This window comes from Osmerus mordax, chromosome 7 (assembly GCF_038355195.1).
Source record: "Osmerus mordax isolate fOsmMor3 chromosome 7, fOsmMor3.pri, whole genome shotgun sequence".
NCBI classification, from domain to species: domain Eukaryota; kingdom Metazoa; phylum Chordata; class Actinopteri; order Osmeriformes; family Osmeridae; genus Osmerus; species Osmerus mordax.
In genome coordinates, this window is record NC_090056.1 from 9,432,667 (window position 1) to 9,459,621 (window position 26,955).

Consider the following 26,955-nt stretch of genomic DNA (forward strand, 5'->3'; position numbering starts at 1 on the left):
AAACTGAAATACTTTTATGTACAATTAACATAATCCATCCTAATCAAAGTCAGCTAATGACTGTTCAGAGCTAAAAACTTGAACAATTTTTTTTTGCTTAGGCTGATTTTCCTCATTATGAACTTTGAGGGTCTTGATCCAGGGATGGGCGAATATACGTCTTCCCTGCATGGGAGCATGGAGCCGGGTATGGAGCCATCCATGGATCCGCGACTCAATCCCAGTTTACTGCAAGGTGTGGAGCTCGATTCAGATGGACTTGCAGTGACAGGAACTGAGTCTGTACATATGCTAGAAGGCATGTTCTCTGAGCTGCACAGTGTGGCTGCAGAGGTGGGTATTCCCGTCACTGCTACTCATTTCGACCTGCAAGAGGAGCTGCTTTGGATGGGAAACCACAGGGTAAGATGATAAGGATGGAATATCGTTTGGGACCTTGCAATAAACAATTTGAAATCCAGCAGCTCGTGACACCAACATTTCTACTTCTCCCTACTTCTTCATAGGGACATGCTAGCTCCTTTTTTGGTTCCACCATGGGTCGCTACTCTTCTATCCAAGTGCACTCAACTGATGACATACGACACATTCAGAGCATGGAGACAGGGGTGCTGTTCCTTTCCAAGGGGAACCTCAAGTGCCTAACCCGAGGCGGCCTTGTCATGTTTGACTACCCGTGAGTAACATACAAGGTTTAATGCTGCTGTTCTGATCTGATGCAAATACTAATAACTGTTGTCATACCTTCAGAGGATTACTGCACCAGTCTCTACGTGTAGATACATATTTTGTATCCGTATCATATCAGTAAAATTGTTTTAATCTCATAATATACTTTTTTGTGTTTTAGAATGGAGGAGGGAGCTGATATGCACGATTTGCTCATGACTGATAACAACACATTGATCATGGGTGGACTGCAAAACTATGTTCTCGAAGTTGACCTAAATACCGTGCAAGAGACTCAGAGGGTGAGATACTGGATATCCTTTGTAGTTCATGACATAAGCATATTGTTTTTTCATTCAAATATTTACCAGTCTTGAAGTGCTTTCATCAACTCTAATATTTTCCTCTAGTTCACCGTAGAGGAACCCGGGCTGGCTATCATGCGCCAGTCTAATCGTTTCTTTTTCTGTGGCCATACATCCGGGAAGGTAAAGACTTCTATCAAATCTGACATTTACTGTGACATTCCTGCCTTACACAACTCATTGCCTGTCATGAAGTATCTTATCTTTTATCTTGTGCAAAATCAGGTTACCCTTCGTGACGTGCGCACCTTCCAGCTGGAACAAGAGTTTGATGCCTTCTCTGGTAGCCTGTCAGACTTTGACGTCCATGGCAACCTCCTGGCTGCATGCGGGTTCTCTAGTCGTGGGATGAATGGGCTGGCGTGTGATCGTTTTCTAATGGTCTATGACCTCCGCATGATGCGTGCTGTGACTCCACTGCAGGTTCATGTGGATCCCCTCTTTCTTCGCTTCATCCCCACATACACATCACGCCTGGCCATCATCTCACAGACAGGTACCAGATTGGGAAAGTTTGCTTTGCATGATTCCTGTACTTTTGACAGTAGCATTCATTGTCTAAAACTTAACATGGGTATAACAGAAGATATTTGTAGAAACTAAATAAGTCCACCTGATCAGAGATGATTGGTTTTCTTTGATCTTCCTCACCAGGTCAGTGCCAGTTCTGTGAGCCTACTGGGCTAGCCAACCTGGCTGATGTTTTTCACGTCAACACTGTGGGCCAGTTGCTCATGAGCTTTGACGTGTCGTCAAGCAAGCAGGCCTTAGCCTTCGGGGATTCTGGGGGCGGTGTCCACCTGTGGTCTGATGCCCCAGAGGTTTCCTTCAATGGCTACTCCAGGGACACTGAATTTGCCCTGCCATGCCTGGTGGACTCCTTACCTCAGCTTGACTGGAGCCATGACTTGCTGCCATTGTCACTCATTCCTATGCCCCTGACCAGCTCAGAACAATTGCTATCTGATTGGCCTACCACTCTGGCCACCCCTAGCCCAAGGTAGCACATTGTCTTCAAGACTGGTAACCTGCACACAGATTAATATTGTCTGTATATTTATACTGTAGTCTTACAAACCTGTGCCACATTTACATCTAGAGTTTACAAAAATGTTCTCACATTTTTTGTTTTTAGACGATCACCTGCCGTGGATCCAGAAATTCTGCGTACAATTAAAACTGTTGGTTTCATTGGTTATGCTGCCAATCCTCGCACCCGGCCCAGAAACCAGGTATGTCATTAAACAATAGGTGAAGATGCAGGGATCAATTGACATAATAATCTAATAATCAGTTTCTGTCATGCTCTTTCAGGTTCCTTATAAGATTAAAGAGGTGGAACTGGACTATGATAATTACAATCAGGTTCCTGAATCGCCTATAGGCCGTGATGAAGAGCCACACCTCTACATGGTACCAAAGAAGTTCAGGAAGGTTTGTATCATCTTATTTACATTGCCACCATATTATGAGCCTGTACTCACCAATGCAGTAATGAAAAAATATTGCATACATCTTTTATCATTTGTATCTACCAGGTAACCATCAAATACTCAAAACTTGGGCTTGAGGACTTTGACTTTAAACATTACAACAGGACCTTGTTTGCTGGCCTGGAGCCTCACATTCCCAATGCGTACTGCAACTGCATGATCCAGGTAGGAGTTGAAAATTGCTGTTAATTTACTTTGGGTTACTATTGAAGATGATACTATTGAATTCAATGTTGTTTCCTCTTTTGCTTGTCTCTCTGTTAGGTATTGTATTTCCTGGAGCCAATCCGCTGCCTGGTCCAGAATCACCTCTGCCAGAAGGAGTTCTGTTTGGCATGTGAGCTTGGCTTCCTCTTCCATATGCTGGACCTGTCGAGGGGAGACCCCTGCCAGGTAGCTCATCGCCACTCAGTAATATTGTAAGATGAAAAAAGAGTAGAGTGTTGTTGCTGATTCAACCAGCTAGCTTCTTCCATTCCCATGGTAACCTCCACCCTTTCTTCCAGGCCAGTAACTTCCTGCGAGCCTTCCGTACCATCCCGGAGGCGTCTGCCCTGGGCCTGATCCTGGCCGACTCAGACGAGCAGACAGGGAAGGCCAGACTGGGCCGTCTCATTCAGAGCTGGAACCGCTTTATCCTCACCCAGCTCCACCAGGAGACCCAGGAACAAGAGGGCCCACAGGCATACAGAGGGGCCAGTAGCAGGTAAGATCAGAGTTTCATACATACTAGTGCAGTTAAATACCAGTTCGTTCAGCGATGAATGAGTTAGTCATGAATACAGGCAAACCTATGCCTGGTTGTCGAACAAACAGTCAGATATAATGGCGTTATGGTCATTTGTGTTGAGAGTCTCTTGCCGCTAACTGAGCTGCGTGTACTGCAGTGCCCTGGGATCCTCGGGCGAGTCTGTGATTGGACGGCTGTTTGGTTGTGAGGTTGAGAACAGCAGCCTCTGTCGTTGTGGCAAGGAGACAGTGCGCTCATCCCTGACCCTGCTCTTCACCATGCACTACCCTGAACAGAGTTCGCTCGGTGAGTGGTCCACCTCTGGGCTACACTAGAATTTGTTTTAGGTTTATCAGTGTGTTAATCCGACATACTATACATGATTCCTTATCAGATAAGACAATCAAGGAGTATGATTTTGCTGAGATCCTGAAGAAGAGCATATGTCTGGAGCAAAGCACTCAGGCATGGTGTGAGAATTGTGAGAAGTATCAGCCCACAGTAGGTATCTTTAAACCCAAAAGTTTGTTTTATAAATCTCACTAAAACTCAGTGAATCCGTTCTTATGTTTTGTTCCTGTGTGCACACTTTTAGGTGCAGACCCGTAACATCCGCTGTCTCCCAGATGTACTGGTCATTAATTGTGAGGTGAACAGTGTGAAGGAGGCGGAGTTCTGGAAGGCTCAGGCAGAGGTGAGAATAGGAGAACACACTGTCTAATATTTGCCGTTAATATCATGTTTTTCTTCTTTAGTTGATTTGTCATACATAAGGTATAGGTTACATGTTAATCAGTCTATTTCTAATGTTCTCTCCACAGTATGCTTTCAATAAGGCCATAGAAAAAGAGGCAAATGAGCCCCCAAAGCCTAAGGAACCTCCCCCTCCCATCCCCACGGAGTGGTGCTTAGAGTAAGGAGGACTTCAGCTCCTTAAAAAGCCCTACCTTAAACAGAATGTATTACCTTTCAACAGTTAAAACGGAAACTGTTATTAACGACTTTTTTTCTACAAGGGAAGAGTTATGTAACGTGGAGGGTTTGACCTTTGACACGAGAGTGGAGGACCTGCGGCATGTCTGGATCCCCCTTACCCTGAAGATGTCCATCAGCAAGAGCCAAGGGCTGGAGGTCAGCAGTTGGCCGGAAGCTGAAGAGGTGAGAAATAGGATCCAAACAAAGTCTGCACTTGATAGACAAAGCCTACACTTGATAAACATTTTGACCTGATATCTGCACACGTCTCCATCCTCCAGCTGAGTTCTGCTGAGGAGGCTGAGGGGGTGTCTCTCTATGACCTGGTGGTCACCGTGCCTCATGTCCTGGATGCTCGCACTGGAGGGAACTTGGTAGCACACATCAAAGTAGGAGAGACCTACCACCAGAGAAAAGAGGTCAGTTGATTAGACTGACATTAGACCAGATCTTAGTCTGTGTACCTAAGGGCACATGGAGATGTGACCAACTGTGTTGTCAGATATAAATGCTTTTATTGAACAATGTTTGAATACTGATTTATATGTATTATATATTTGTATTTGACTGTGTATATGTATTTGGACTTTTTCCACTGTTAGGGTGTCACACACCAACAGTGGTACCTCTTCAATGACTTCCTGATTGAGCCGATTGACAAGGTACAACTCTGTCCATCCACACAAATATTTTTTAAGGGTTTCAACCAGAACAATAACAAAGAAAAAATGGGTGTTCTAGGCTGAAGCAGCTCAGTTTGATGTGAACTGGAAAGTGCCAGCCATCCTCTACTATGCCAAGAGGAACTACCACTCTAAATATGACCTCCGTAGTAAGTTACACACTACTATAGAAGTAGGACCTAGACTCTCCCTTTAAGTAAAAACTCCATGCCTCATTATACCCTGTATCTGATAACTGTTCCTGGTGGCTGTCCTCTTCAGTTAAGAACCCCATAGAGGCCAGTGTGCTGCTCACTGAGGCTTCTTTGGCACGGAAACAGAGGAAGAGTCATGCTACTTTCATCCCTCTAATGGTCAGTGAGATGCCCCAGGCTGGAGACTTGGTGGGGCTGGATGCTGAATTTGTCACACTCAACCAGGTCAGTCTGGCGTTGGATACAGTCAACACTGCGTTCATCTTGTATTGTAATTTGTATTGATGCTCAACCCTACCCTGATTATAACCATTTAGTGTTGAGGATGAGTGAAAATGTTTTAGTCAAGGACTAGGCTTAATCCATGTCTGGGAAACTGGGCCTGAAAGTTTATGGATAACTTAATTTTGTTGACAGCAATATGAATCAACCAAAGAAGTACAAACCTCAACTTTTAACGACTGCGCAAAACCCTCTCTACGGACCTATAGCATGTAATTCTTTGTGGACCTATAGGAGGAGGCAGAGCTGCGCAGCGATGGCACAAAGTCCACCATCAAGCCCAGTCAGATGTCTGTGGCTAGGATCACATGTGTGCGTGGCCAGGGTCCTAACGAGGGGGTGCCCTTCATTGATGACTACATCTCCACTCAGGAGCAGGTGACCTTTTTCTCTGTCGTTGTCAGAGATACTGTACAGTATAAAGGTGAAGGGTCAGAAGTATTCCACGTTGGTCTGTTGTGCTTGTACAGGTGGTGGACTATCTGACGCAGTATTCAGGCATCAAACCAGGGGACCTGGATGCTAAGATTTCCTCCAAGCACTTGACCACTCTAAAGTCAACATACCTAAAGCTGCGCTTCCTCATTGACACCGGAGTGCGCTTTGTTGGGCACGGCTTACAGAAGGACTTCCGTGTTATCAATTTACTGGCAAGTGTGACTATTGGAATCTTTATATTCTTACATATCCCTGACTTAACAGCAGGTAAAGTACCAGTGGGTATGTTATATTTATAATACCAGGTGTATTTTCACTGGATAGCAGTGAAAGCTTACCTTTTTTATATTGGTTGCAGGTGCTGAAAGACCAGGTGGTTGACACTGTTTACCTCTTCCATATGCCCCGGAAGAGGATGATCTCCCTGCGCTTCCTTGCCTGGTACTTTCTGGGTAAGAGTTGTCCCTTCTTACGCCTCTCTGAGTATAAGCCTGCTGTAACTAAATACATAGGTTTTGACGTAAATATTTTCATGTTAGAAACATAATTATATGATAGGAGACCCAGGCGTCTGGTCTGCTTGTAGTTTTATGATTGAATAACAGGCATCCTGATCCTTGTCTCTAGACCTCAACATCCAGGGTGAGACTCATGACAGCATTGAGGATGCTCGCACCGCCTTGCAGCTTTACAGGAAGTATCTGGAGCTAAGTCGCGGAGGCGGCAATGATGAAGTACGGAAGGTGCTAAAGGGACTGTACGAGAAAGGCCGCAAGCTTGACTGGAAAGTCCCGGACTGTGACACAGGAGATGGTCAAGGTAGCCCAAAAAGTACGAAGATAACATTGCATTAGATTGCATTCATGTTAATGGCAGTCTCAGTAAACACAAACGTCAGTCATCTGAATGATCTGTTGGTTCACAGGTAATGCTGTCTTTCCCTCTGTGATGGGGCTGTGAGCAGTGCTTGAAGATATCCAAGGGATAAAGAAATTCAAGTCAATTGTATTTCCCCGTCGTCTCCCGGTTTCCCCGTCGTTAGTCAACTCTTTTTCTATTACTATTTTAGAGCCTCGACTGTGAGCCAGTGACGCGTTTCTTAAACCGTTTTCACACGTGGTTGTCCTGCCTGCCCGAACATCATATCATTCCTGAGTTTCTAACATTATTGAAACAAAGACTGAACAGTGTTGATTTGCAATTGTATGGTTTTATTTGTCCTTTATCATTTGTTTTGTGTTGTTGAGTGTGGTTGAACATTATTCTGTCATATGGGCAAAAACATATGCATTTGTATATGGAGTGTCTCTGGTGCATTTTTGTATCCATAAGGTGTGTAATAAATGTCTGCAATACCTGAAGATTCATTGACAGTATGTTTTTGAATTCCTTTTATGAAATCAAACGTCATGTTAGCTCTACCCCTGATGTTACTTACATAAAATCATAATATAAAACATTCACAGCATGGGCAGGCATGCCTTTGATTATCAAAATGATTACCACATAGTGACTAATATTATGTACTCCTTACAAAGCTTTAAAATGTATAATTCTATTTTCTCAGCATTGTTAAGTCGATAAAAGTATGTATTAAGTCATTGTATGCACTTTTAACTTGTCTAAACTACCACAACACTGCAGTTGAAGTCAGTTTCCAGATGTAAATGTCCCTGAGAATCCATACTCGAGACACTTGTGGACTGGAGAAGACTTCTCTTTCAGTATGTCCCTGAGTATCCATACTAGAGACACTTGTGGACTGGAGAAGACCTCTCTTTCAGTATGTCCCTGAGTATGCATACTAGAGACACTTGTGGACTGGAGAAGACTTCTCTTTCAACACACAGAAAACATCTGTCCAGCCTTCCAAAGTGGGACACTCATCCAGAAATGTAGCCATTTTCCTATGATAAAAATCAGCAGCTTTGGGGACTTTTCCCTGGTTCCATGTAATCAGGGAAGTCTTAACTTGTATTGAGACTCTTGCCTGTGAATAATGGATTTTGACATTGCATTGGAGCATTGACAGTATTTAATGCATCTTGTTTGCCTTGAATAGTGAACAACAACCATTTTCCTCGTTAAAATGTAATGTCAATTTGTGTAAAATGATCTGCTGAACCTCTGCTGAAACTGATGAGCCTGTGATATTTCCTGTTTTGAGTTTCCTCTGTTACTATCAAATGGCCAGTCATGTTTTTCCTGTGTACATATTTGCATCATCTTTGAGGTCTTGTTTGAACCCTCTGAACTTTCATTGTTCAACGGTTTCATCTCTGTTGCATCACTGCCTGTGTATTCTCAAAAGTAGATTTCAGGAGATTATTAGTTCTGGTGTGAATACTGAACTACTTGTGCTAGAAACACAAATGTTTAGGAAGAGTTTAGACGTTTAGAATGACCAGGCTTAGTTTTGAAAGATTGTGCCAGCTAATGTGACTCATTCTCAACACTATCAGATTAGTATTCACATTCATTTTTTGTATTTGAAAAGTTGACTTCTTTAACAGGTATTCCAGATTCTCTGAAACAGCAGGACCCCTGGGTAAAATGTCTCTGTCTAAGAGTTTGGAACGACAATCCATTCAATTTAGTTCAAGGGATACATTTTCACTTTCATCAAAACAATGAAAGTTATACTACAATATAATTTTATTGTACTTTTATTCAAACAACCGATATGCCACGGTAACAAGCAATCGTTGTGTCTGGATAGACTGACTGTCAGGGTCTCCAGACCTGGAGCAATGGAGTTCATAACTGGGTCAACAGCATCCTCTGGTGACCATATATGGTAACATAGTTGTGTTAATGCGCAAGCAACATATCAGATCTCAGAGCGCTCTATTGAGAGTTATTGTAATTAGCATTTTCTTTAGAAAGTCTAAACAGTCAATTTACAATTTCCATTGAAATAAAATAAAAAAATAATCCACAGGATGGAATTATATTTGAGCTATGAGTTATAAAAGGAAGTCAATTTAAGACCTTTTTAAGACCACAAAGATTGAAATTTAAGACCTACACGACGCATTACCCAAAAAATATTCAAATCAAAGAAATTCTGAAAAATACTTTTTACTTCAATGAATTCAAAAATTGAAAAAGCCTTAATCTAATTTACAGATTACAAAAGCACAGCACTGAAATTAAGTTAGGTTACTAATGTGATTGCTTTGTAATCACATTAGTAACCTAACTTAATTTCATTCAGCACTAGGTACTATGGGTGGGGGGAAAAATCGATTCACATATGAATCTCGATTCAGTTTTCTAGCGATTCACAATTAATTTTTATGTAAGCATATATTGAATCACAATTCGATTGTGACTAGATTTTTTATCGAATCGTGACCCCAAGAATCGAATCATGAGGTACCAAAAGATTCCCACCCCTAATAGACGGTAAACTGTACATTTCTGTTTAATATTTAACCGTGTTGCAGGAATAAATAAGTCTATTCAAGAGAAGTCTACCTTTCGTCATTGTATTTTGTGAACAGTTCTTAGAAATCCTTCAGCAAACTTTCACTTGTTTTGTAAGTATGATTATAAGGCAGAGTATTCTGTTTTATAACTTGGCATTAGCAGAAACAAAACGTACATCGTCCTTTGGCATTTAGTAGTGTCATAAGGGCAATTACAACATCTTGTAGAAAGTAGCTTTGCAGGAAATCTCTGTGGCTCAGTGGGTAAGCATGTGTACCATTGAGTCTTCTGCCATACATGGTACCCCTGGTTCAAATCTCACTCAAACCAATTGATAATTAATTTAACTGATATCAGTTAAGTAATATATATATGTTAACGAAACAGAGTGCAAATTATACAATGATAATCGGGGGGTCATCTTCTACAGGGCGTAAACTAATATTTACAATTACAGGTAAGAACGATATATAAATGTATTGACCACCCTGACCTATTGTTTTTACCTCTTTTGGAGGGGTCTTAGTCTTAGTTAGGGGGTCAAACCCCCCCCCCACACAATTTTTCAAACCCTGGACTCTAGAGCTCCGCTTTGTAGGCTATGACTCAATTTTTTGCTACTTTATAATAATTTCTGATTCAAATGAATGGGTCATTATCCAGCTCTGCAGAAGCCTGCTTATGACCATTCATTTGAATCAGGTGTGTTGGAGCAGGGAAACATCTAAACCATGCAGGACAGGGGTGCCCTGGGGACCAGGGTTGGGAACCACTGGATTAGAACATGTACAACAGAAACAAGACACAAAGATATATTGCAAACATTATTTTATTTATAGTAAATGAAAAGTGTGCCATTCATGTGTAGGAGACAAGGGGTAGAGGAGAGAGAAAGAGTCCAAGTGCTGCTTGTAATGAAATGGGTAGGAGGGTGGGGGAGATGTCTTTGGTCCATATTTGGTGGAAGGCGTGAATGAATTAGAGGGATACAAGAGAAGGCACTTGAGTTAACAGATTTGACATTGAGAAAAAGGACATACATCTTAGACAGGAAGAAATGGACTCATCTAGAGGTAAATCCTATGCTCAACATGAATATCATACATAGTGCCCCTTGTGAGCACACCACAATTATATAACTACTATGTACAACGTAGATTCAGAAAAGTAAAACGAACATAGGAGAGGATAGGGAAATGCACTACTCTAATCCACAATATAATTACAAGTTATTTTACAGGCCAAGTATGTAAAAAAGGCAGCAACTCAGACAAAAATGATCTCTTTGGCGATAACCTATATCCCCATAGATGGAATGTAGAAAAAAAGCTAGCTTTGAAATGGTTAATCAAAAAATGTGTGTGTGGGGGGGGAGATATAACTGAGATTAGTGATATCCCAAGTAAAAATACACAAGGGGAGGCTAAATCAAACAGGCCCAGCATCTGAGAAACAACACATAACCATGATTCTGGGGACAAGCACCAGCTTTCTGTATCAATGAAAAATGCTCTGTAGTGCATGCATCTCCAGGAACAAGTAGTGGGAATAAGACTAACAGTGCAGAACTGAAATGATGCTAAACCTACAAACAGGGTGTGTTCAACTTGGCATTATTTAAAGTATAGGAACATTTCAGTAATTTCTGGTCCAATACTTTTGGCCCCTTTCCAAAAATGTGATGAATTATCAAACTTGAACTGTCAAAACTATAATCCTACAAAAAGATCACAGCAGTAGTAATACCCATGTACTTTAACATAAGTCACAGCGACTACATATTGATTGGTTGCACACAATTCTTTGCAGCTAAACAGCACTTCTTTCAAAGATAAGCAGATGTTGCATCACTAGGGATCACTGTAGAAGAAGCGTTGGTGAAGTATTTCACTTGATTTTGTTCAGATGTAATTGAAATTCAAGGAAATTCAATCCATGCATCAGTCACCTCAGTTTTACAACTGCCCCAACCTGGTCACCTTGAAAAGTTCTTAAATCGGTCTGAAAAATAATTTCAGATTGATCACATTTTCACCCTATACAATAACTGTAAAGTGAACAAACCGTATCAAAAAGGGGAAAAAATCAATTCTTAACATCACAACTAATAACCACAAGACTGTCAGCTTTAAGTGATATCATCTTACAAAAGACTGTTTGTGATGTCGACATCTGTGTGTCTAGGAAGGCAAAGGTGAAGTTACTCTGTGATAGAAGGCAAGCACATGTTAAATGTGTGTTGTTTGAGTGTGTATGATCCTGCATGTACGAAACATCTAAATGTAAATCTGTGTCGATGTATTAAGTCCAAATTGAGGTTGTGGGAAGCGTCATTTGTTCTCAAACCTTTAACTTAAAAAGTGATGTGTAAGAATATGTATCTAATTAAATTAGCTCTCCCTTGATGATACAACAATAGAGAAAAGGCAAGAACAATGACACATAAAATGGAGTCAGATAGGGAAAGCTATATCACTGCCCTAAGGCAACATTAGGATGACCACAGATCACCTAGTAATTAATTATTGATTAAGCCATCCCAACAAATAAAGGTAAGGTAGAGACTGTGAAGGCAACTGTATTGAACACCCTTACTGAAAGCCATTTGATATGTCTATGTTTTTAAATAAAGTTTAGATAGTTTGTAGTGTTGATTCATGACACGTCAGCCAGTGACCAAAATTCCCATAAATGCTAGAGCTACTACCAGTGTTTTTTTTTGTTGTTTTTTTTTACTAATTTAATAAAGGAACCGAACTGGTTAGATTGGTCTGAGCAAAACAATAAAAATAATATATATATAACAAATACAATCAAAACTGTTTATGCAAACAGTGTCTGAGCTCAATTGAACTTCAGAAACCTCTGAAGTAGCAAGAAAGACTAGGACCAAACAGAATCTATGGAGAAAATGAATTCATATCTAAATTAATATCCCCAAAATAAAAGTAAAACCATTGTATATTGGCCTGTATACACATACTAATGATGTATAACAATAGTCTAAATTACTAAAACAACTACTATATTGGCCGTGGGAAAACTATTACTCCCTACAGATTCCATCTGGGCATACACAACCAACACAGAGGCTGATAATAGCAACCATTCACAAAAGGGTAGATGGGAAGCTGCTACATCAAAAGGCATGAGAACTTTTGCTTTATCTACTACCAAATAAAGATATTACATAACCAAGGTGCTCTTCAAGTTCGGAGGATGAATTAGATTTACCTACAGGTGGCACTACAGCTCAACTGACAAACATGTAAACTTGTATTTTATTCTTCATTAACTGGAGTTAGTAGGGGAGGGTCAGGAAGCGGGTCACTGAGGGTCGAGTGTGAGGGTTAGTAGAGGGTCTGGACTAGGCAAAAAGGTTTCTGTGTCAGGGGATGTGTGTTCGTGGAGGCCTTTGTGGTAGCCCATTGTGAGAGGGGCTTTCTTGGTGGTAGGAAGATGTTGTGGAGTGAGATGGAACTCCTGTGGTGTTAGAAGCGGTAGAGGTGTGGGCTGTAGAGCCGGCACCATCACCCTGTCCCCGATTACCCTGGTATCTGTAGTTTGAGCGGTTGGGGTTTCGGTCATGATAGGCACCACCGTTATACCGTGGACCAGCGTGGTAGACCTGGCGCCTGTTACCTTGGAAAATCTGAAAATACAGAAAAAAAGAAAGTTAAAACTGATTCACATGCACTACAGTATGTTCATAATATAGAGACAGCTTTATAGGTTAAGGTTGCCTTCACTGTCACCTGTTTGATTGGATGAATTGGGTGATTACTGGAACTCTGAGACTGGGAGAGGGACAGGGTTTCCTGGGATCCTGGGCTAGTGATGGAGGAGGAGGTGGAGCTACAGCGGGAACGGTTAGAGTAGCCTGTCTGAGGGTGGTACACTGTAAGGAAAAGGAGTCAAGACAGTCCCTCCATTTATTTTGGTAAAGGTCAGAGTGCAAATACAAACTGAAGACAGGAGATCTTCTTTATGCATAGAATAAAACAGCTGTAGCCTCTACTTGCAGGTATATTGCCTCCTGTGTGTAGAGGATGTTATGCACATAGAACTTCACAGAAATGTAAGAATGTCGTACCTGATCCAAATTCTGTAATGCTCAATTTCAGGGGCTCAAGCTCAAATGTAAACTTCACGGCCTTTCCCAGGTCCTCATCATACTTGCGTTCACTCACAAAGTGCTGAAACCGACAGATGTGACCGTGCACAATTAACCCACAGACATTTGCATTTTCATAACTGACAAACCATAAAGTAGCAAACATACCTTAATGTCTGCACGCAGTTCCGTCAACTGGTCCTCAGACATGGATGCTGATTGGTCAGTTAGCCTGCGGAGTTCCTCTGCTCTCTTTTGACGTCCGTCCAAGATGGCCACTGAAAGATATGCATAGAAAGCTCTTAAACTGAGAACTAAAATTCTCGTAAAAATACGGGTCTACATTTTTTCTGATGCTGTACATCACATTTATACAAAACAAACTCCCCCTCCCAAGAAAGAACATGATGTGTGTATTAGCTGCTGCTGAGTCAACTGGCAAAGTGAAAAGCTGTCCCAAGAACAGGAAGGAAATAATAAGAAATCTCACATGCATCAACAGAAATTGAAGCATTAGATGAGATAAGGGAAACGTGTGTTGAATTTGGAGGAATGCTGAATTTGGTATCGTTAAAGAACTTCTCCCCCACACACCTCAGACAAAGACAGCATTGAGCCTCCCTTGACACCTGACACTATTCACTTTTCTCAGACCTAGAACACACAAAACTCTACACTGGGAAGATAGGATAAGGGAATGCCCTACTTCAGGAAATATGCAGTCTTGCACTGTCATGTTTCACTACAATGAAGACAGGCAATAACCTTGAGGACACACCTACACATTTGAGGAATGCTCATCCTCCATGTTGAATGAGGTGGATGTAAGAAATGTATAATTAAAGGCTTTAGATTACAACTATATGGGCAACAATTCATACTTCATATAGCCATACAAGTGCTTCATCCTGAGGAAACTGAAAAACAACCTAATCCCAAAAGGGGAGTTTCAATGGGTTCAGTCTACATGCTTAAGTGTTATACTTACTAGCTTCTGCTTTCACCTTGTCCATCTCTGACAACAGAGTTACTTCTCTGTCCATGAGACTAGAGAGAGAAACAAATGAGGACTGAGAATCAGATAAAGATGTTTTTGACAGGGTCAAAATGGTTGTTTACATTGAAGATAAGATATACCTTGTACTTTGACTGCAAAGAAACCGCATTAGCAATACACATTACTATGCCATTGCTTAACAAATTAAGCAGGCCAGGTCAAGCTGTTTAGTTATTTAAAATGATCACAAACACTCATCAGTCATATTCAAAGCCACCTATGTCTAAGTTTTGTAAACTGATTTTTTCATAAAACACAGCCCTCTTGTAATCGCCTATTTTACTCTAGTGCAGAGGTGAGCAAAATGTACTTTGATTCTTTGATGGACACTGGACCCTTTGAAAGAACTTCAATAACTGCTCAGATAAACATTCTGCCTGATAGGCATGTCAAGTTGGTTTGTGTGTATATAATTTTTTTATGCAGGTTATTTTAATATAACCTGTGCTACATAAACTGATATAATAAAATAATATGTACCAGCTTTGGAGTTCAGCAAATGTGTGCTTCATCCTCTTGATGGAGGAGTCCATCTCCTCCTTGACCACCACCCTGTAACGTGTGAGCGAGGCTGTGCATCTCTGCAGGTCCTTCATGGAGCGGTCGATGTTGGGAGCTGGGAATCAAAGATCAGGGTCAGAATTGACACAAAGATTACTGCACACAATCTTTTACAGGAGATGACGTGTATCAAGGGTATCAGGGAACAAAAGTCTGGCAGACAAACCGATCTTCCGTGCAGCAGATGATCCCTGTTGGCTCTCGTAAGTGGGGAGCTTGGAGGAGGGGGCTGAGGAATGAGAGTTTGAGCCTGGTCTGTGACGGAACTTGCTGCCTCGAGGACCCTGGTGGTTTCTCCATCCTTGCTGAGACGTAGGGGTTGAGGGGCTACTTAGACTCTCGGCTTCAGCACCTACAAATAGACAATGCCATGTAGGATAGATCTGTTCAGATGGACTAAAGCAGGGCTTAAAACAACTTTAAAATTATAAAATAATCCAAACACAGGCAATCCCATTGTGCCAAAATGTCCACCATTAAAACAAATACCAGTGGTTTCTGAAGTAGCTGGTTCAGAGTCCAGCTCGGCTGCATCCAGGGAAGCAGAGTCCAACTGCTCGCTCAGAGAGTCTATCGAGTCACCGTCAAGCACTGAGCCATTGGCATGGAAACCATTCACAGCCTCCTTGGTCTCGGCGGGTGCTGTAGCCTCGGCTGGAGCAACCTCAGCTGAAGGCTCTGCCTGGGGCTTGGGCTTCTTTTTCTTCTTAGGCTGAAAATTGACAATTTTAAGTGAAAAGGATTCATTGTCAAGACATCCAATTACTTTTTAAGATCAGAGTGATGAAAATATGGAGCTATTTTCCATGTCCCTGGACGAGTGCCTTTGCCTTATGAGAAACTGACTGAAAACGGAATTTCCAAACTTTGGAAATCCTCCAAAATTGAAATAATACTTAGTTGAAAGCAATAAGAGTTCAATTACATTCCATACCATTAGTTTCCATTTCAATCTGTGAAATACAATTTAAAATTTAGAATGACTACGTTCCATATTCCTAATGAAACCAGACATGACATGAGTCACATGACAGATACGCACCTTCTTTTTACCAGTGACGTTCCACTCTTTCAGAATCTCAGCTGCGTTGCCTGAGGGGAACATGTGAAGAATGCTGCCTTAATCACAGCAAATATGTGTCATGTATGGATATTACCTTTTTTCTTGGATACAAGCTACATGTGTTGAGAATCAATATTCTATCTGAATGGCCTGAAGTGTAAAAATCATGTAGGCAGCACCTTTGATTTACAATAATTAAACCTTTAACTTTGACATGCTAACCCATTTTACTTCTGACGCACAGCATGTATAAAAATAGGTAGCCTGCACAATAGAACACGTAAATAGGAAGGTGTTCACCAAACACACAGGTTTAGCTTGAGTCATACATTCATTCAAGACTGGAATCTCCATACCTTCTAAAAAAGCTTGGACGGCCTTATCAACACAGTTTTCAAAGTGCTGGAGGACCAGCACAATCTCATTGTTGCTTTTGTTGGGAACAACTGCCCTAACAGCACTGATCTGTGAAATATAGAGAAGTAGTTCAAATAACATACCCTTTGGGGGTAGCATATGGCAGTTAAACAATTATATTGTATCTACACAACTGTAAGCCACTAAAGAACCAACAGTGGAGCTTGCTTTGCATGTGATGCTGCTTACCTTTTCTTTCATTCTATCAAAAGTTCCTCCCTGGGACATGGCCATTTTGGAGTGTGTGTCAAAGACAACCCCAGAGGTATCTGGGAGGGAAGAAAAGGAAATGTCTCCAATGACTCTTTGCAAAACTATTCAAATGCTGAGGCATGTCATCATTAGCATCAAAACAGGAGTGTTTCCTGGACTCAGATAAAACCTGCCTGAGAACACCTTACTGTAAGATCACACCTACTCTGTTTAAGAAACTGCTATAGGGGCTTTACTGGAAATATTTCAATCCCAAAATACATGTGATGAGATATTTATCATCACGTGTCTTATTTGTGTCTCCTTTGCATGTTCATAACACTTTGCTAAACATGTAGAAGTAATGAATACAGATAAAAATTTTGAATAAGTATTATAATCCTTTAATCTAGTCAGACCCTGTTAAAACAGGAAAACTACATTTTACAAAACATTCAAGATGGGGTGATTGTGGCATATACATTTCCAATGTCGTTTGGTTCTATGGTTTGGTATTCAAATCTGACTGATCTGAATTACCCAAAACCTAAATAGAATTTGAGCCGGTAATAACTGATATGGTCTTAAAAAATAAATCAGCAAAGGCTGGGCTTATGCATCATAGGAAAGAGGAAACTGCCCTATATAAACTAAGCTCAATAAGATGAGAAGCAGCTGAGTCAAAACAAAAAAAACATGTGGGGTGACCATCAGAATGCTTGAGGGCATTGCCTCATCATCACAAACCTCAGAGCTGAAACTATCAGCCATGCAGCAAATAAGACACAGAAGCCTTTTCATATGAAAAGTAAGATGGACTTGGGGTATCCCATTTGTAAGGTATTTGTATAGGTTTCCAATGTGGAATGCATTAGCCTAGTCACTAATTAGTTTAGGGTCCATCACTTGCCAAACAAAAAATCAAGTTGTCAGCTTTCTAAGAACATTTATATACTTGCAACAATAGTATTATGATAAAGTACAGTACAAAAATAGCAAAACAATGTGACATTACAGAATACATACCCTTTTGGCTGTTTTTCTTGGCCATCTTGTATGTTAAGGTTATCCTAACAACTCCTCTGGGCACTCTCTAAATCTTCAGTTTTAACTAGTTCCTAATGGAGACTTTAAGTGTAGTAAATGTTCTCTTCAAATTCCCTCAGACAGGATGCCAAAAAAGCTTTACAAAGGCAGAGGGAGAGGTTGGAGCAGAAGGGGTCAAAGAAGGCTTCCTTCAGTTTGATTCAACTTTTCTTTCTTGTTCACACAGATCTGGGTAGAAAAAATGAATGGATGTAAGGGGGAATGAGAAAGGTGTATTGCTTGCTTCAGAAAAGAACATTTAGACAAGGTCTAGATGCAGAACACTTAAATTACAGAATTATCGTAATACTACAGTCAAATGATATTTCTAAAGGTCGTCAAGACTAAAATATGATGCTGGTCAGACTTTATAAATATGGCAACATAAGCCTAGGTTATTCACGTAACCATAAAATGGCAGTAATGTACTAGGCAAAACCCCACTTGCTCTGGTCACAAAACAAGTGATGAAAAACAGATTTTAATAAATGACTGTGTCTGGCAGTAGCACACTTTCCGACAATCTGTATTCAATAATGTTTTTGGCAGCAGTGCATTTTCAGTTTGGATAAAAAAGGCAACATGGCAAAAGTGCAGTTAATGTATTTCTTCAGTTCTAGAATTTGCTTGGAGCCAAATTAGTTTTGTTTTCCATCCAGTCCTTGAGAAGCTTGAACACCGCCTTCAGCAAACTGTACCCGTTTCAAGAGCCAGCTGTTTCCCGACTAAGGTTTCCCTTTCTGACCCAGTAGGCCACGAAAAGGAAACTTAAACTGTGCAAACCCACGCCCATGTCATTCGGTCTTCACATGTCACAGTCTTGCAAGGTGTGTAGCTACCACACATTTGCACACGTCAAACACAGTAACAAGTGACGCCCGACTTTAAAGGTTTTACGCGTATACTCTATATGGAAACAATATGTTTATCAAGAAGGATGGTGCTTGTATATTCAGGTGCACCACATGTTGATTTAGGCAAAAGCTTGATTGGGGTTGGATTGGCGCAGTTGAAAACATTGAAAGATATTTCATTTGAAGATGAAAAAAGTTATGTGACGTGAGACCGAATTATTCTAGAGAGGCATTTTTGTTCATTGAGGCGTATAATAAAATATAACGACAGTGACAATGTACTAAAAACAAGGTTAATACTACTGCTCCCCTGAATCAATGCATTTAAGCAGCCAGTTTGCCCCACAACCGCAAAAGCAATTAATTCGTCTCATCTCATGAGGAATGTACGTTAACTAACAGCCAAGCTAACTAGAGGCTGCCATTATTTCTAACTAACCTAACTCTGCGTAGCCAGTAGTAGCTTACTAGAAATTGTTCTAGCAAACCCACACAAATGTTTAAATTAAAAAGAAAAGACTACTACATCATCTCAAACCGAGAATTTTCCTATGCCTATCCGCAGTTCAATGGAACTGATCATTCCTAGCTCGCATATAACATCTCTGAGATGGCAGGAATGGCTGGCCTCGATTTGCAGTCACCCTGTGCTTGTCACTTAGCAACGCTTTGCTAGCTACACTTAATGTAGACCAGCTCTAGGGATCAACGTTCACAAAGTAGCTAAATAGGCAGCCAACCGTACCTTGTCCCAAACCAGTCAGCAAGCTAGCAAACATATGAGTCTATTCAAAAGTTAGTTAACTGTGTTATATAGCTTACCTGCTAGCTCTTTAATTACCTAAGGTTGGCCAGAAGCCGCTAGGTTTTGTGAATACAAAATTAGCTACTGTAGTCTAGCCTTGGTAGCCTAGCTACTTAGGCCAATTGTGTAGCGTTAGGTAGACAGTCAAGTATCTTATCTTGTGATATGTCTAGGACTAGGTAAACTGATTAACTTAATCTCTTTAAAGGAATACCTAACAAATCAGTTCAATTTATTGCAGCAAGCTACCGTACAGTAGTACAGTAGCTAACTGGCTAATGTGTACTGCTGCAAAGCTAGCTTGCTATCTGACCAAGACATCAACGTTATTCGGGAAGCTGGTTAAATTACTGTAATATTAACTAACAATAAAACAAACCATTAGTCTAACAATTAATTACATTAATTTGAAACGTCCGTATCCTTACCTGTCTGTCTTCCAGACAACGATGGAAAGTCGTTTGACTGTGGACTCCAGTGTTTTCCTCAGTGTGATCCTTTAAAACTCCACGTCGTCATTTCCGAGAGTAGTGTGGAGCTCGACAGATGTGACGCGTAGATTAGTCAGCTCAAGTGCCCGTAGGAATCGTTTTCAAAGAACACTTAAAATCATTCAAGTTGATAACGTTTTTTTTTCCTTCTCAAGATTTGTTGGGACACACTGCGTGGTTTGGTGGGCATTGTAGAATTGTAGTATCTACACTACTCTATTATTATTATTATTACATTTGTGATTGTTATAATCTTATAAATTACAATAGCATGGTTTAGTCAGCAATTCCATTACAATTTCACAAAACGAATTTATTTTCGCCGTATCACAAAACAATGTTTGTCAAATCCACTTGCATTGTATGGCTCACCTCTGTTGGGTTGTTTTTAAGTTGGATATTTAAACCGGCTATTTAAAATTCTGTCTTGCCCTAATTTTTCTCACGACTATAGATAATTGACAGGACTTCTATTACGTCAGAGGCTTAATTTCAATTTTATTGATATAGCACAATATTAAAACAACACCAGTCGATCGATGTGTTGTACAGTGTGTTCACAAAACCCCAGTTCTGATATAAGTCGGTATGCCGTTCCAAAGTTTAAGGTGAATTCGTCTAAACATCACGATTATGGTGGTCATTTGAATTACCTTTCTTTTGAGGCTTTTAACAAACCATAATTCACCACTGAAAACATACTTTTAATTTGTTTTTAATTATGTATAGCGAAAATGAGTTTGACACATGAAAATGGAGGACATCCAATACCAACATGACCCAGGTCTGGCAAGCAAACTGACTGTATCGCTTTTGCCTAGTTTAATAAGCCTACAAATAGTACATTCCAACGAACGCATTTTGTTTGGAAAGTTGATGGCACAAACATCAGCCTACGTTACATTCTAACGGACGGTGGATGTCAACAATGGCAATGCGCAACTAGATGGTGAAGTGTTGTGGCAATACACTCCTGTACAGTAGATGGCGATCGCAACCCCTTTCAGTTGGATGCGATCTGCCAATCAAACTAAAGGAAAAAAGTCGTACACGCTACACGTCCAAGATGGCAACCCCCTATGTGACAGATGAATCTGGTAGGGCTACATATCAGACTTTCCTTGACGCAATTGTTCATTGAGTTGAACAAATGCATATCTGTAGAATTTAATGTGACATACTAGCAAGAGTTTAATTGTTGACGACCAGTGGTGGCTGGCTTGCTACGTAGACTAGCAGGAGATATTGCTACCTAGCTTACTTGCTACCGTTTTTTAAGGCAGATTGCTAGGCTAGCTAGCTTAGTGTTAACTTGCATTTTTTTGGATAAACAAACACTGAACAAATAGATTTAGTGGACCTGGAGATTAACTACATATTCAAATAATGTTCGTACAGTTATTTAATTGTAAAAACACTTTAGTTAACTAGTCAGTTGTGCTAGTAAATTAGTTGATGATGTAGCTAGTGCTAGCTTAGTTGGCTACCTAGAAACGTTACTTTGATGAAACAACTCGTTCGTGTCCTGATTGTTCCATTGATTGACTAGTTAGATGGTTGGGTTAGCTACAATTGATGGGACTTGCATGATTGTTGGTAAACCTTAATGCATAGTTTTTCCCTCTCAAAACAAGTTGTATCTGTGATATACGCGCATGCATCCATTGCGGGTTGATAACTACAGCGATTTTGAATGAATAGCTGGGTGTGGGAGGCTTGCTTAGGGGAAATTATCAGAAGAATCAGTGTCAACCAGCGCGACACCTGTAGAAGGGAAAAATTGTCATTCAGATCAAAAATAAATCTCTCATGCAGGGAAGTACATTGCTGCCACACAGCGTCCAGACGGAACCTGGAGGAAACCTCGGAAAGTAAAAGACGGATATGTCCCCCAGGAAGAGGTTCCTGTGTAAGTGGTTCATTCCAAGCAAGGACGATACTGCAGGCTTTTATTTTAACTTCTCTATTCAGCTTTATGAATACCTTTGGAATATTGTGTGGTTTTCCTAGTATGACAGTGTTTATATTGAAGCATTCTCAATATTTTCACATCATGACAGTCTTTCTGCACTGGTCTGTTTCTGTGTTTTCAGCTATGAAAATAAATATGTTAAGTTCTTCAAGAGTAAGCCAGATCTACCACCAGGAATGAGTCCAGAGGACACACATCAGTCCAAACAACCACAACAGCCAAGGATCCCTGGAAGTGTGGACAGAGATAGTGAGATTATCGGGCTTTCCAAGACAGCCAAACGTAACATCAAACGCAAAGAGAAGCGCAAGCAACAGCAGGATGGTAATGTTGACGTGGGGACAGTGATAGATGCTGTTGAGAATATGGCAATATCGGAGGGTGATGATAATGAGAAGCCCTTGCAGAACACGCCATCCTCCCCTGCTGGGACTTCTGATGACCCCATAACAGCATTAACCGAGAAGGTTAAGAAGATCAAAAATCTAAAAAAGAAACTGCGACAGATTGAGGATTTGCAGCAGAAAATGGACTCTGGTGAGATCAAGCAGCCCACAAAAGAGCAGCTGGAAAAGATGGGTAGGGCCAAAGTCTTACAGGATGAGCTGCAGCAGATTGAGAAGGATTCTTGAGAAACTGTCAAAAGGGATACTGTTGAAAACACAAACACCCAGGTCTAAAATAAAGGGACTTTTCCCTTGAAAATAGAGTCTGTTGTTTGTTATTCTTAGCCAGTCAACATGAACTCTGCAATTGGAATGTCAAGTGAAGATAATTCACTGCTCAAGTTATTTTCACAATACAGAATCACAGCACAGAGTAGATAATACTTTTATTTTTTTTATTGTACAAATAAGTGGAGATATCTGTATGAACCTGTTTTTTTTTAAATATAAACTTGGACTGACTCTTGGCACACAAGTACTTGTAAAACAAATTGCCTGTGCATTGGTTATTGTGCACTTTCATTTTTTTTTTACATTAAACCGACTGTTGAGAAACTAACTTTAAATGTTCCATATTAGAGTTATGTATTAGATTCACATTTTAAATACCAGAGAACCTTATTTGGGCTGAATCTTAGTTTGATCTTAAAAGCTGTGTGATTGGATGGCTTGAAATGCAGATTAAATACTTTCATATTGAAGAACTCTGTAAGACATCTGGTTATTGCATTAAAACAGTATACTACAGGATTATTTATAAATGGTTGTCTTGTGGTTCACTAGAATCGTCACTGACCCTTTGGCCTTTTTCATCCGTTTGTCAGTTGATTGAAGAATACTTTTAGGTACAGTATCCTTTGATATTTGTTAAAACAACAAATTCCAGTTCACTTATACATTTTGTTTATAAGAATGTCTAGACTTATGGTGTAGACTATGCTATTCTGAATTCAACATGCTTCTCCAATGAAAAATGTTTTGTTAAATCTTTTATTGGTATTTCAATAAATACATGGTGCTCTCTAGTGGTGAAAGTGGATACTACTGTGGTAGTTTTAACAGTGCTGTTGTTTAACACACATGACATAAAATGGTATTCTGAAGACTGTGGTAATGGATACTTTGTATGTTATTGTTTTGTATTGTACTTAGATGTAAGTGTTGTAATTGCTTGTTGTCCATGAGTGGTAATGTGGTTAGGTGTTGTTCTACATAGTGCAGTTGCTCATAAACAGTTTTTCAATGTGAAAGGTGTTATTATCCCAAAATATAAAGAACATGTATAGTAAACAATTCTATAATTCATGTTACATGTTAACCACAAGTATCTTGTATGAATACCAAGGATACATTTTGTGTTATCTAATGCTACATTTGGCCCCATCCAATATACCCTGCCCAGTTGTGTGAGATTGGTGTTACACAGCTCATTGAAGAGTTCCGGCTGTGTCTGTGACTCAAATGAGAAAATCTAAGATATATTTTGGATTATGTGTAGTTTGAGATTTTATTGATTTATCTTGACTTAAAAGCAGATTGTTAGTTGTCTTTCTTAGTAGAGGTTAAGATTGGACAGATGCACTGATATTGGCTGGGCAGATGTGAGTAGGCATTCACAACATAATGCTGTCAATCTAAATGATTTATTTCTTCCTTAGAAATCCCACATCACATTCATAATGGTTGAATTATGCGGTTTCAAAGTAGGTCTCTGAGGACACTAGATGGTATAAAACTGCAGAACAAAGTTACAATGTAAAGACTAGAAGTAGGGTTGAATGGTAGACTACTGGAATGGTAGACTGGAGCGTAAGAGAAAATACATGGATACATACTAGTTTGGACAATGCAGAGGAAGATTCAAAGATAATCTTACATTCTCTTTATAAACACAGTGGACAGGAATAAAAGTGTTATACTGTAACGTTTGGTCAGTATTCTCTACAGCACTTGTTATGAGTGAAAGAAGGCAGCAGTAATACAGAATACCAGTAACTGAATACAGAATGGAATATATAGTGCTTCTTTTCCTGCTGACCACGCCATCATCCGTCACCCTGAGCATTAATGAATTCACAGGGGCCATGGTAAGAATGCAGATAAAATTCCAAGTGACTTGTACTTAATTGCTTATATTACTGAAGTGCATGCATTCTCATGAAATGCATATCATTGCTGCACAGTACAAATAACAACCATATCAAAGAGGATCTTTACCAATGATCCTCTACAATGTCTTTTGATGCCAATTTTTTGAAGACCTATGATTACCTGCATGTGCCACTGCAAAGTAAGAATCAAAATCATCCAACTGAGAATATAAAAGTTCTGAGGTGAGCATCATACACCATCATTTGTGCTCTTCATTTAACTGCATTGTTCAGGCCTTACCTGGAAGAAATTCAAAAGCAGAATGTCTATTGAAAATATTTATATTGACTAATTATCCATTTTGTTTTTACTCAGAACCTTTCGGAAAGCAACTGATGCACCAATCTCTGGAAAACTTAGTGCAACAATAAGTCAGCCTCGTTGTGGTATTGATGACTCTTTCAGCAACACATCCTTAAAATACCGGGTGATGGGTGAGTTTGGGTATCAAGATCTACCAGTTTATAGTGATTTTATGTGATACAAATTAGTTCACTGTCTCCGGAAACTTTTTACAAATGCATATTTTGAACAGGTTATTGGAGGAAGAAAAAGCTGACCTACCGAATTTACAATTACTCCCGAGATTTGGGCCTAGCGAAGACACGTTTTGCCATTCAGACCGCTTTTAGGTACTGGAGTGAGGTGTCCCCACTAAGGTTTCAGGAGGTGCACCAGGGAAGAGCAGACATCAAATTCTCATTCCACAGGAAAGATAAATCATGTCCAATTCCCTTTGATGGGCCAGGTAAGAATGTTTTTGACAGATCTCTACAAGGGTCAACTGTCTGTCTGTGGATATGTGAAAGAGTGAAATGTTGTGAATTTAGGAATAGTTTCTACATCATCTTATTTACAATACTACTCTTACTTTTAGGAAAGGTGCTAGCCCATGCAGATGCTCCTGAATCAGGCATTGTGCATTTCGATGACGATGAAAAGTGGACCGAAGGGAAGGATTCTGGCTTTAACCTGAGGATTGTAGCAGCACATGAAATTGGCCATGTGCTTGGCCTGGGCCACTCACAGTATTACAATTCGTTGATGGGACCCATATACAAAGGATATCGGCCCAACTTTAAACTACATCCTGATGATATACAAGGCATTCAAGCTATTTATGGTATGATTGAATTATATTTGTATATTTATATTTTTATTTAAACGATATCTGAACCCTATTTTTGTCTGTCATGTTATAAATGATACTTTTCTTCTGTTCTAGGAAAGCCTGTCAAATATCCTCGTGCGTCCAGGAATACTAGTCCAGTAACCCCAGCGGCAAGACCTCCAGATCTCTGCAAGGCTACCGTGGATGCAATTATGTTGGGTATAGTAAATTCCAATGAATGTCAGATTTTGCCTATTTACAGGCCATGAGTATTTAGTTTGAATTCAGAATTTTTTTCTTGGTCCTAATCCATCTAGGTCCTTTTCGCAAAACCTACATCTTTCATCGCCATTATGTGTGGACCGTGTCCAGCACAGGCAACAGTGTGCCTGTCCCGATCTCTGTGCTCTGGAAGGGTCTGCCAGGGAATCTGAATGCTGCTGTTCACTCTCAGAGGACTAGGAAGTCCTACTTCTTGAAAGGTATTTCTATCTCTTGAAACAAGTATTTTTGGTTGATCAATGTTGTTATAGAAATAATAAGAATGTTATTGCCCAGACACATGACTAAGTTTAAGAGATGTGTGATGGTTGCCATGGAGATATAAACTCTGTTTGTGATATTGTTTATGTGTGTATCTCAACTTTGTATTTTCAGGGGACAAAATTTGGAGGTATTCAGGCTTCAAATTGGATCATGGCTTCCCTAGACTATTGACCAACATCCCGTCTAATGTCGATTCAGCCCTGTATCTCAACAGGAACAATAAAGTGATCTTCCTCAAGGTAAGGATAAAACCACCCTCTGAGTTTACCTTTATAAGTCAGATTAAATATGTACGGGTTAGTGTGCCTATATATTGTGTTGGTGTGCCTATATATTGTGCCTATAACCATGAATGTGGTTAGTTTACCTATCTTTACATGCCCATTTTCTAGGGCTCTGTGTACTGGCAGTGGGATGAAAATAGAGCAATGGACATCAGTTTGTACCCCAAACCCATCTCACAACTCTTCTCTGGGCTACCTGACAACACAGAGGCGGCCTTCGCCTGGACAGATGGCTACATGTACTTCTTCAAAGGAGACAAATTCTGGCGCATAAATGAATTCCATCCAACAGCGGATGAAGGCTATCCTCATAGCACAAGACAAAAATGGATGTTATGTGATAGGTAGACCACCAGAGGTCACTCTCAGTTCAACATATGGAGGCATGATTTGCTTTTATTTCTAAGATTTTACAGTGAGAAGAATATTTATTTTAAAAAGTTTTTGTGCGATGCATCTTTATCGTGTACTGCAATAACACAATACAAAGTCCCTTTTGTGTTTTCTACATGAACTGATAATGAAACCATGCTTTAAATTCGCG

At 40.2% G+C, this 26,955-nt stretch overlaps 5 protein-coding genes across 6 annotated transcripts in view; 3 read left to right on the forward strand and 2 right to left on the reverse strand.

The window, feature by feature from the left end:
* The window catches only part of pan2 (poly(A) specific ribonuclease subunit PAN2), a 7,480-nt gene extending 285 nt beyond the window's left edge, over positions 1–7,195 (forward strand). Inside the window, exons 2-26 of one of the 2 annotated variants that reach the window (XM_067239462.1) lie at positions 102–402; positions 507–676; positions 851–971; positions 1,080–1,157; positions 1,260–1,530; positions 1,689–2,034; positions 2,170–2,266; positions 2,349–2,468; positions 2,573–2,692; positions 2,792–2,920; positions 3,034–3,233; positions 3,415–3,563; positions 3,652–3,758; positions 3,853–3,951; positions 4,079–4,170; positions 4,274–4,415; positions 4,514–4,651; positions 4,835–4,894; positions 4,974–5,064; positions 5,177–5,334; positions 5,626–5,769; positions 5,862–6,041; positions 6,188–6,281; positions 6,457–6,648; positions 6,755–7,195. In XM_067239462.1, coding sequence (XP_067095563.1) covers positions 118–402; positions 507–676; positions 851–971; positions 1,080–1,157; positions 1,260–1,530; positions 1,689–2,034; positions 2,170–2,266; positions 2,349–2,468; positions 2,573–2,692; positions 2,792–2,920; positions 3,034–3,233; positions 3,415–3,563; positions 3,652–3,758; positions 3,853–3,951; positions 4,079–4,170; positions 4,274–4,415; positions 4,514–4,651; positions 4,835–4,894; positions 4,974–5,064; positions 5,177–5,334; positions 5,626–5,769; positions 5,862–6,041; positions 6,188–6,281; positions 6,457–6,648; positions 6,755–6,789 — 3,618 coding nt within the window. In that variant the 5' untranslated portion in view covers positions 102–117 and the 3' untranslated portion in view covers positions 6,790–7,195. Of the gene's footprint in view, positions 1–101; positions 403–506; positions 677–850; positions 972–1,079; positions 1,158–1,259; positions 1,531–1,688; positions 2,035–2,169; positions 2,267–2,348; positions 2,469–2,572; positions 2,693–2,791; positions 2,921–3,033; positions 3,234–3,414; positions 3,564–3,651; positions 3,759–3,852; positions 3,952–4,078; positions 4,171–4,273; positions 4,416–4,513; positions 4,652–4,834; positions 4,895–4,973; positions 5,065–5,176; positions 5,335–5,625; positions 5,770–5,861; positions 6,042–6,187; positions 6,282–6,456; positions 6,661–6,754 lie in introns of both variants that reach the window. The other variant, XM_067239461.1, reaches the window with a different exon arrangement.
* The window catches only part of cd63 (CD63 molecule), a 25,910-nt gene extending 16,729 nt beyond the window's left edge, over positions 1–9,181 (reverse strand). The window contains exon 1 of the mRNA XM_067239203.1: positions 9,172–9,181. The gene's annotated coding sequence lies outside the window, so the exon portion shown is untranslated. The remainder of the gene's footprint in view (positions 1–9,171) is intronic.
* An 897-nt stretch (positions 9,182–10,078) lies between these two features.
* Positions 10,079–19,959, reverse strand: spats2 (spermatogenesis associated serine rich 2). The gene is made up of 13 exons (XM_067240700.1): positions 19,839–19,959; positions 17,692–17,940; positions 16,663–16,742; positions 16,413–16,521; positions 16,036–16,085; positions 15,483–15,705; positions 15,160–15,345; positions 14,913–15,048; positions 14,364–14,422; positions 13,544–13,653; positions 13,355–13,457; positions 13,017–13,159; positions 10,079–12,913 (listed from the first exon to the last, which is right to left on the reverse strand). The coding sequence occupies exons 2-13, from the start codon at positions 17,714–17,716 to the stop codon at positions 12,650–12,652; spliced, it is 1,488 nt and encodes a 495-aa protein (XP_067096801.1). The 5' UTR covers positions 17,717–17,940; positions 19,839–19,959; the 3' UTR covers positions 10,079–12,649.
* A 971-nt stretch (positions 19,960–20,930) lies between these two features.
* Positions 20,931–23,731, forward strand: pym1 (PYM homolog 1, exon junction complex associated factor). The gene is made up of 3 exons (XM_067240483.1): positions 20,931–20,998; positions 21,717–21,810; positions 21,995–23,731. The coding sequence occupies exons 1-3, from the start codon at positions 20,968–20,970 to the stop codon at positions 22,503–22,505; spliced, it is 636 nt and encodes a 211-aa protein (XP_067096584.1). The 5' UTR covers positions 20,931–20,967; the 3' UTR covers positions 22,506–23,731.
* A 569-nt stretch (positions 23,732–24,300) lies between these two features.
* Positions 24,301–26,949, forward strand: LOC136946216 (matrix metalloproteinase-19-like). Its single transcript, XM_067240481.1, has 9 exons — positions 24,301–24,406; positions 24,579–24,652; positions 24,786–24,904; positions 25,006–25,218; positions 25,348–25,593; positions 25,696–25,800; positions 25,899–26,063; positions 26,239–26,366; positions 26,520–26,949. Exons 1-9 carry the CDS (start codon positions 24,326–24,328, stop codon positions 26,757–26,759), a joined length of 1,371 nt encoding a protein of 456 aa, XP_067096582.1. The 5' UTR covers positions 24,301–24,325; the 3' UTR covers positions 26,760–26,949.
* Positions 26,950–26,955: the final 6 nt, after the last annotated feature.

Bases quoted from the DNA above. Each gene is read 5' to 3' on its own strand.
- spats2 (XM_067240700.1), bottom strand. From the start codon at position 17,716: ATGGCCAAGAAAAACAGCCAAAAGG. The intron at 15,346-15,482 runs GTATTTGTTTTA...GTCTATTTGTAG, and splicing joins AGCTACTTCAGAAACCACTG to GTGCTGAAGCCGAGAGTCTA. The intron at 15,049-15,159 runs GTTTGTCTGCCA...TTTGATTCCCAG, and splicing joins ATCTGCTGCACGGAAGATCG to CTCCCAACATCGACCGCTCC.
- pym1 (XM_067240483.1), top strand. From the start codon at position 20,968: ATGGCAACCCCCTATGTGACAGATGAATCTG. The intron at 20,999-21,716 runs GTAGGGCTACAT...TCTCTCATGCAG, and splicing joins CTATGTGACAGATGAATCTG to GGAAGTACATTGCTGCCACA. The intron at 21,811-21,994 runs GTAAGTGGTTCA...CTGTGTTTTCAG, and splicing joins CCCCAGGAAGAGGTTCCTGT to CTATGAAAATAAATATGTTA.
- LOC136946216 (XM_067240481.1), top strand. From the start codon at position 24,326: ATGGAATATATAGTGCTTCTTTTCCTGCTGACCACGCCATCATCCGTC. The intron at 25,594-25,695 runs GTATGATTGAAT...CTTCTGTTCTAG, and splicing joins AGGCATTCAAGCTATTTATG to GAAAGCCTGTCAAATATCCT. The intron at 26,367-26,519 runs GTAAGGATAAAA...CCCATTTTCTAG, and splicing joins ATAAAGTGATCTTCCTCAAG to GGCTCTGTGTACTGGCAGTG.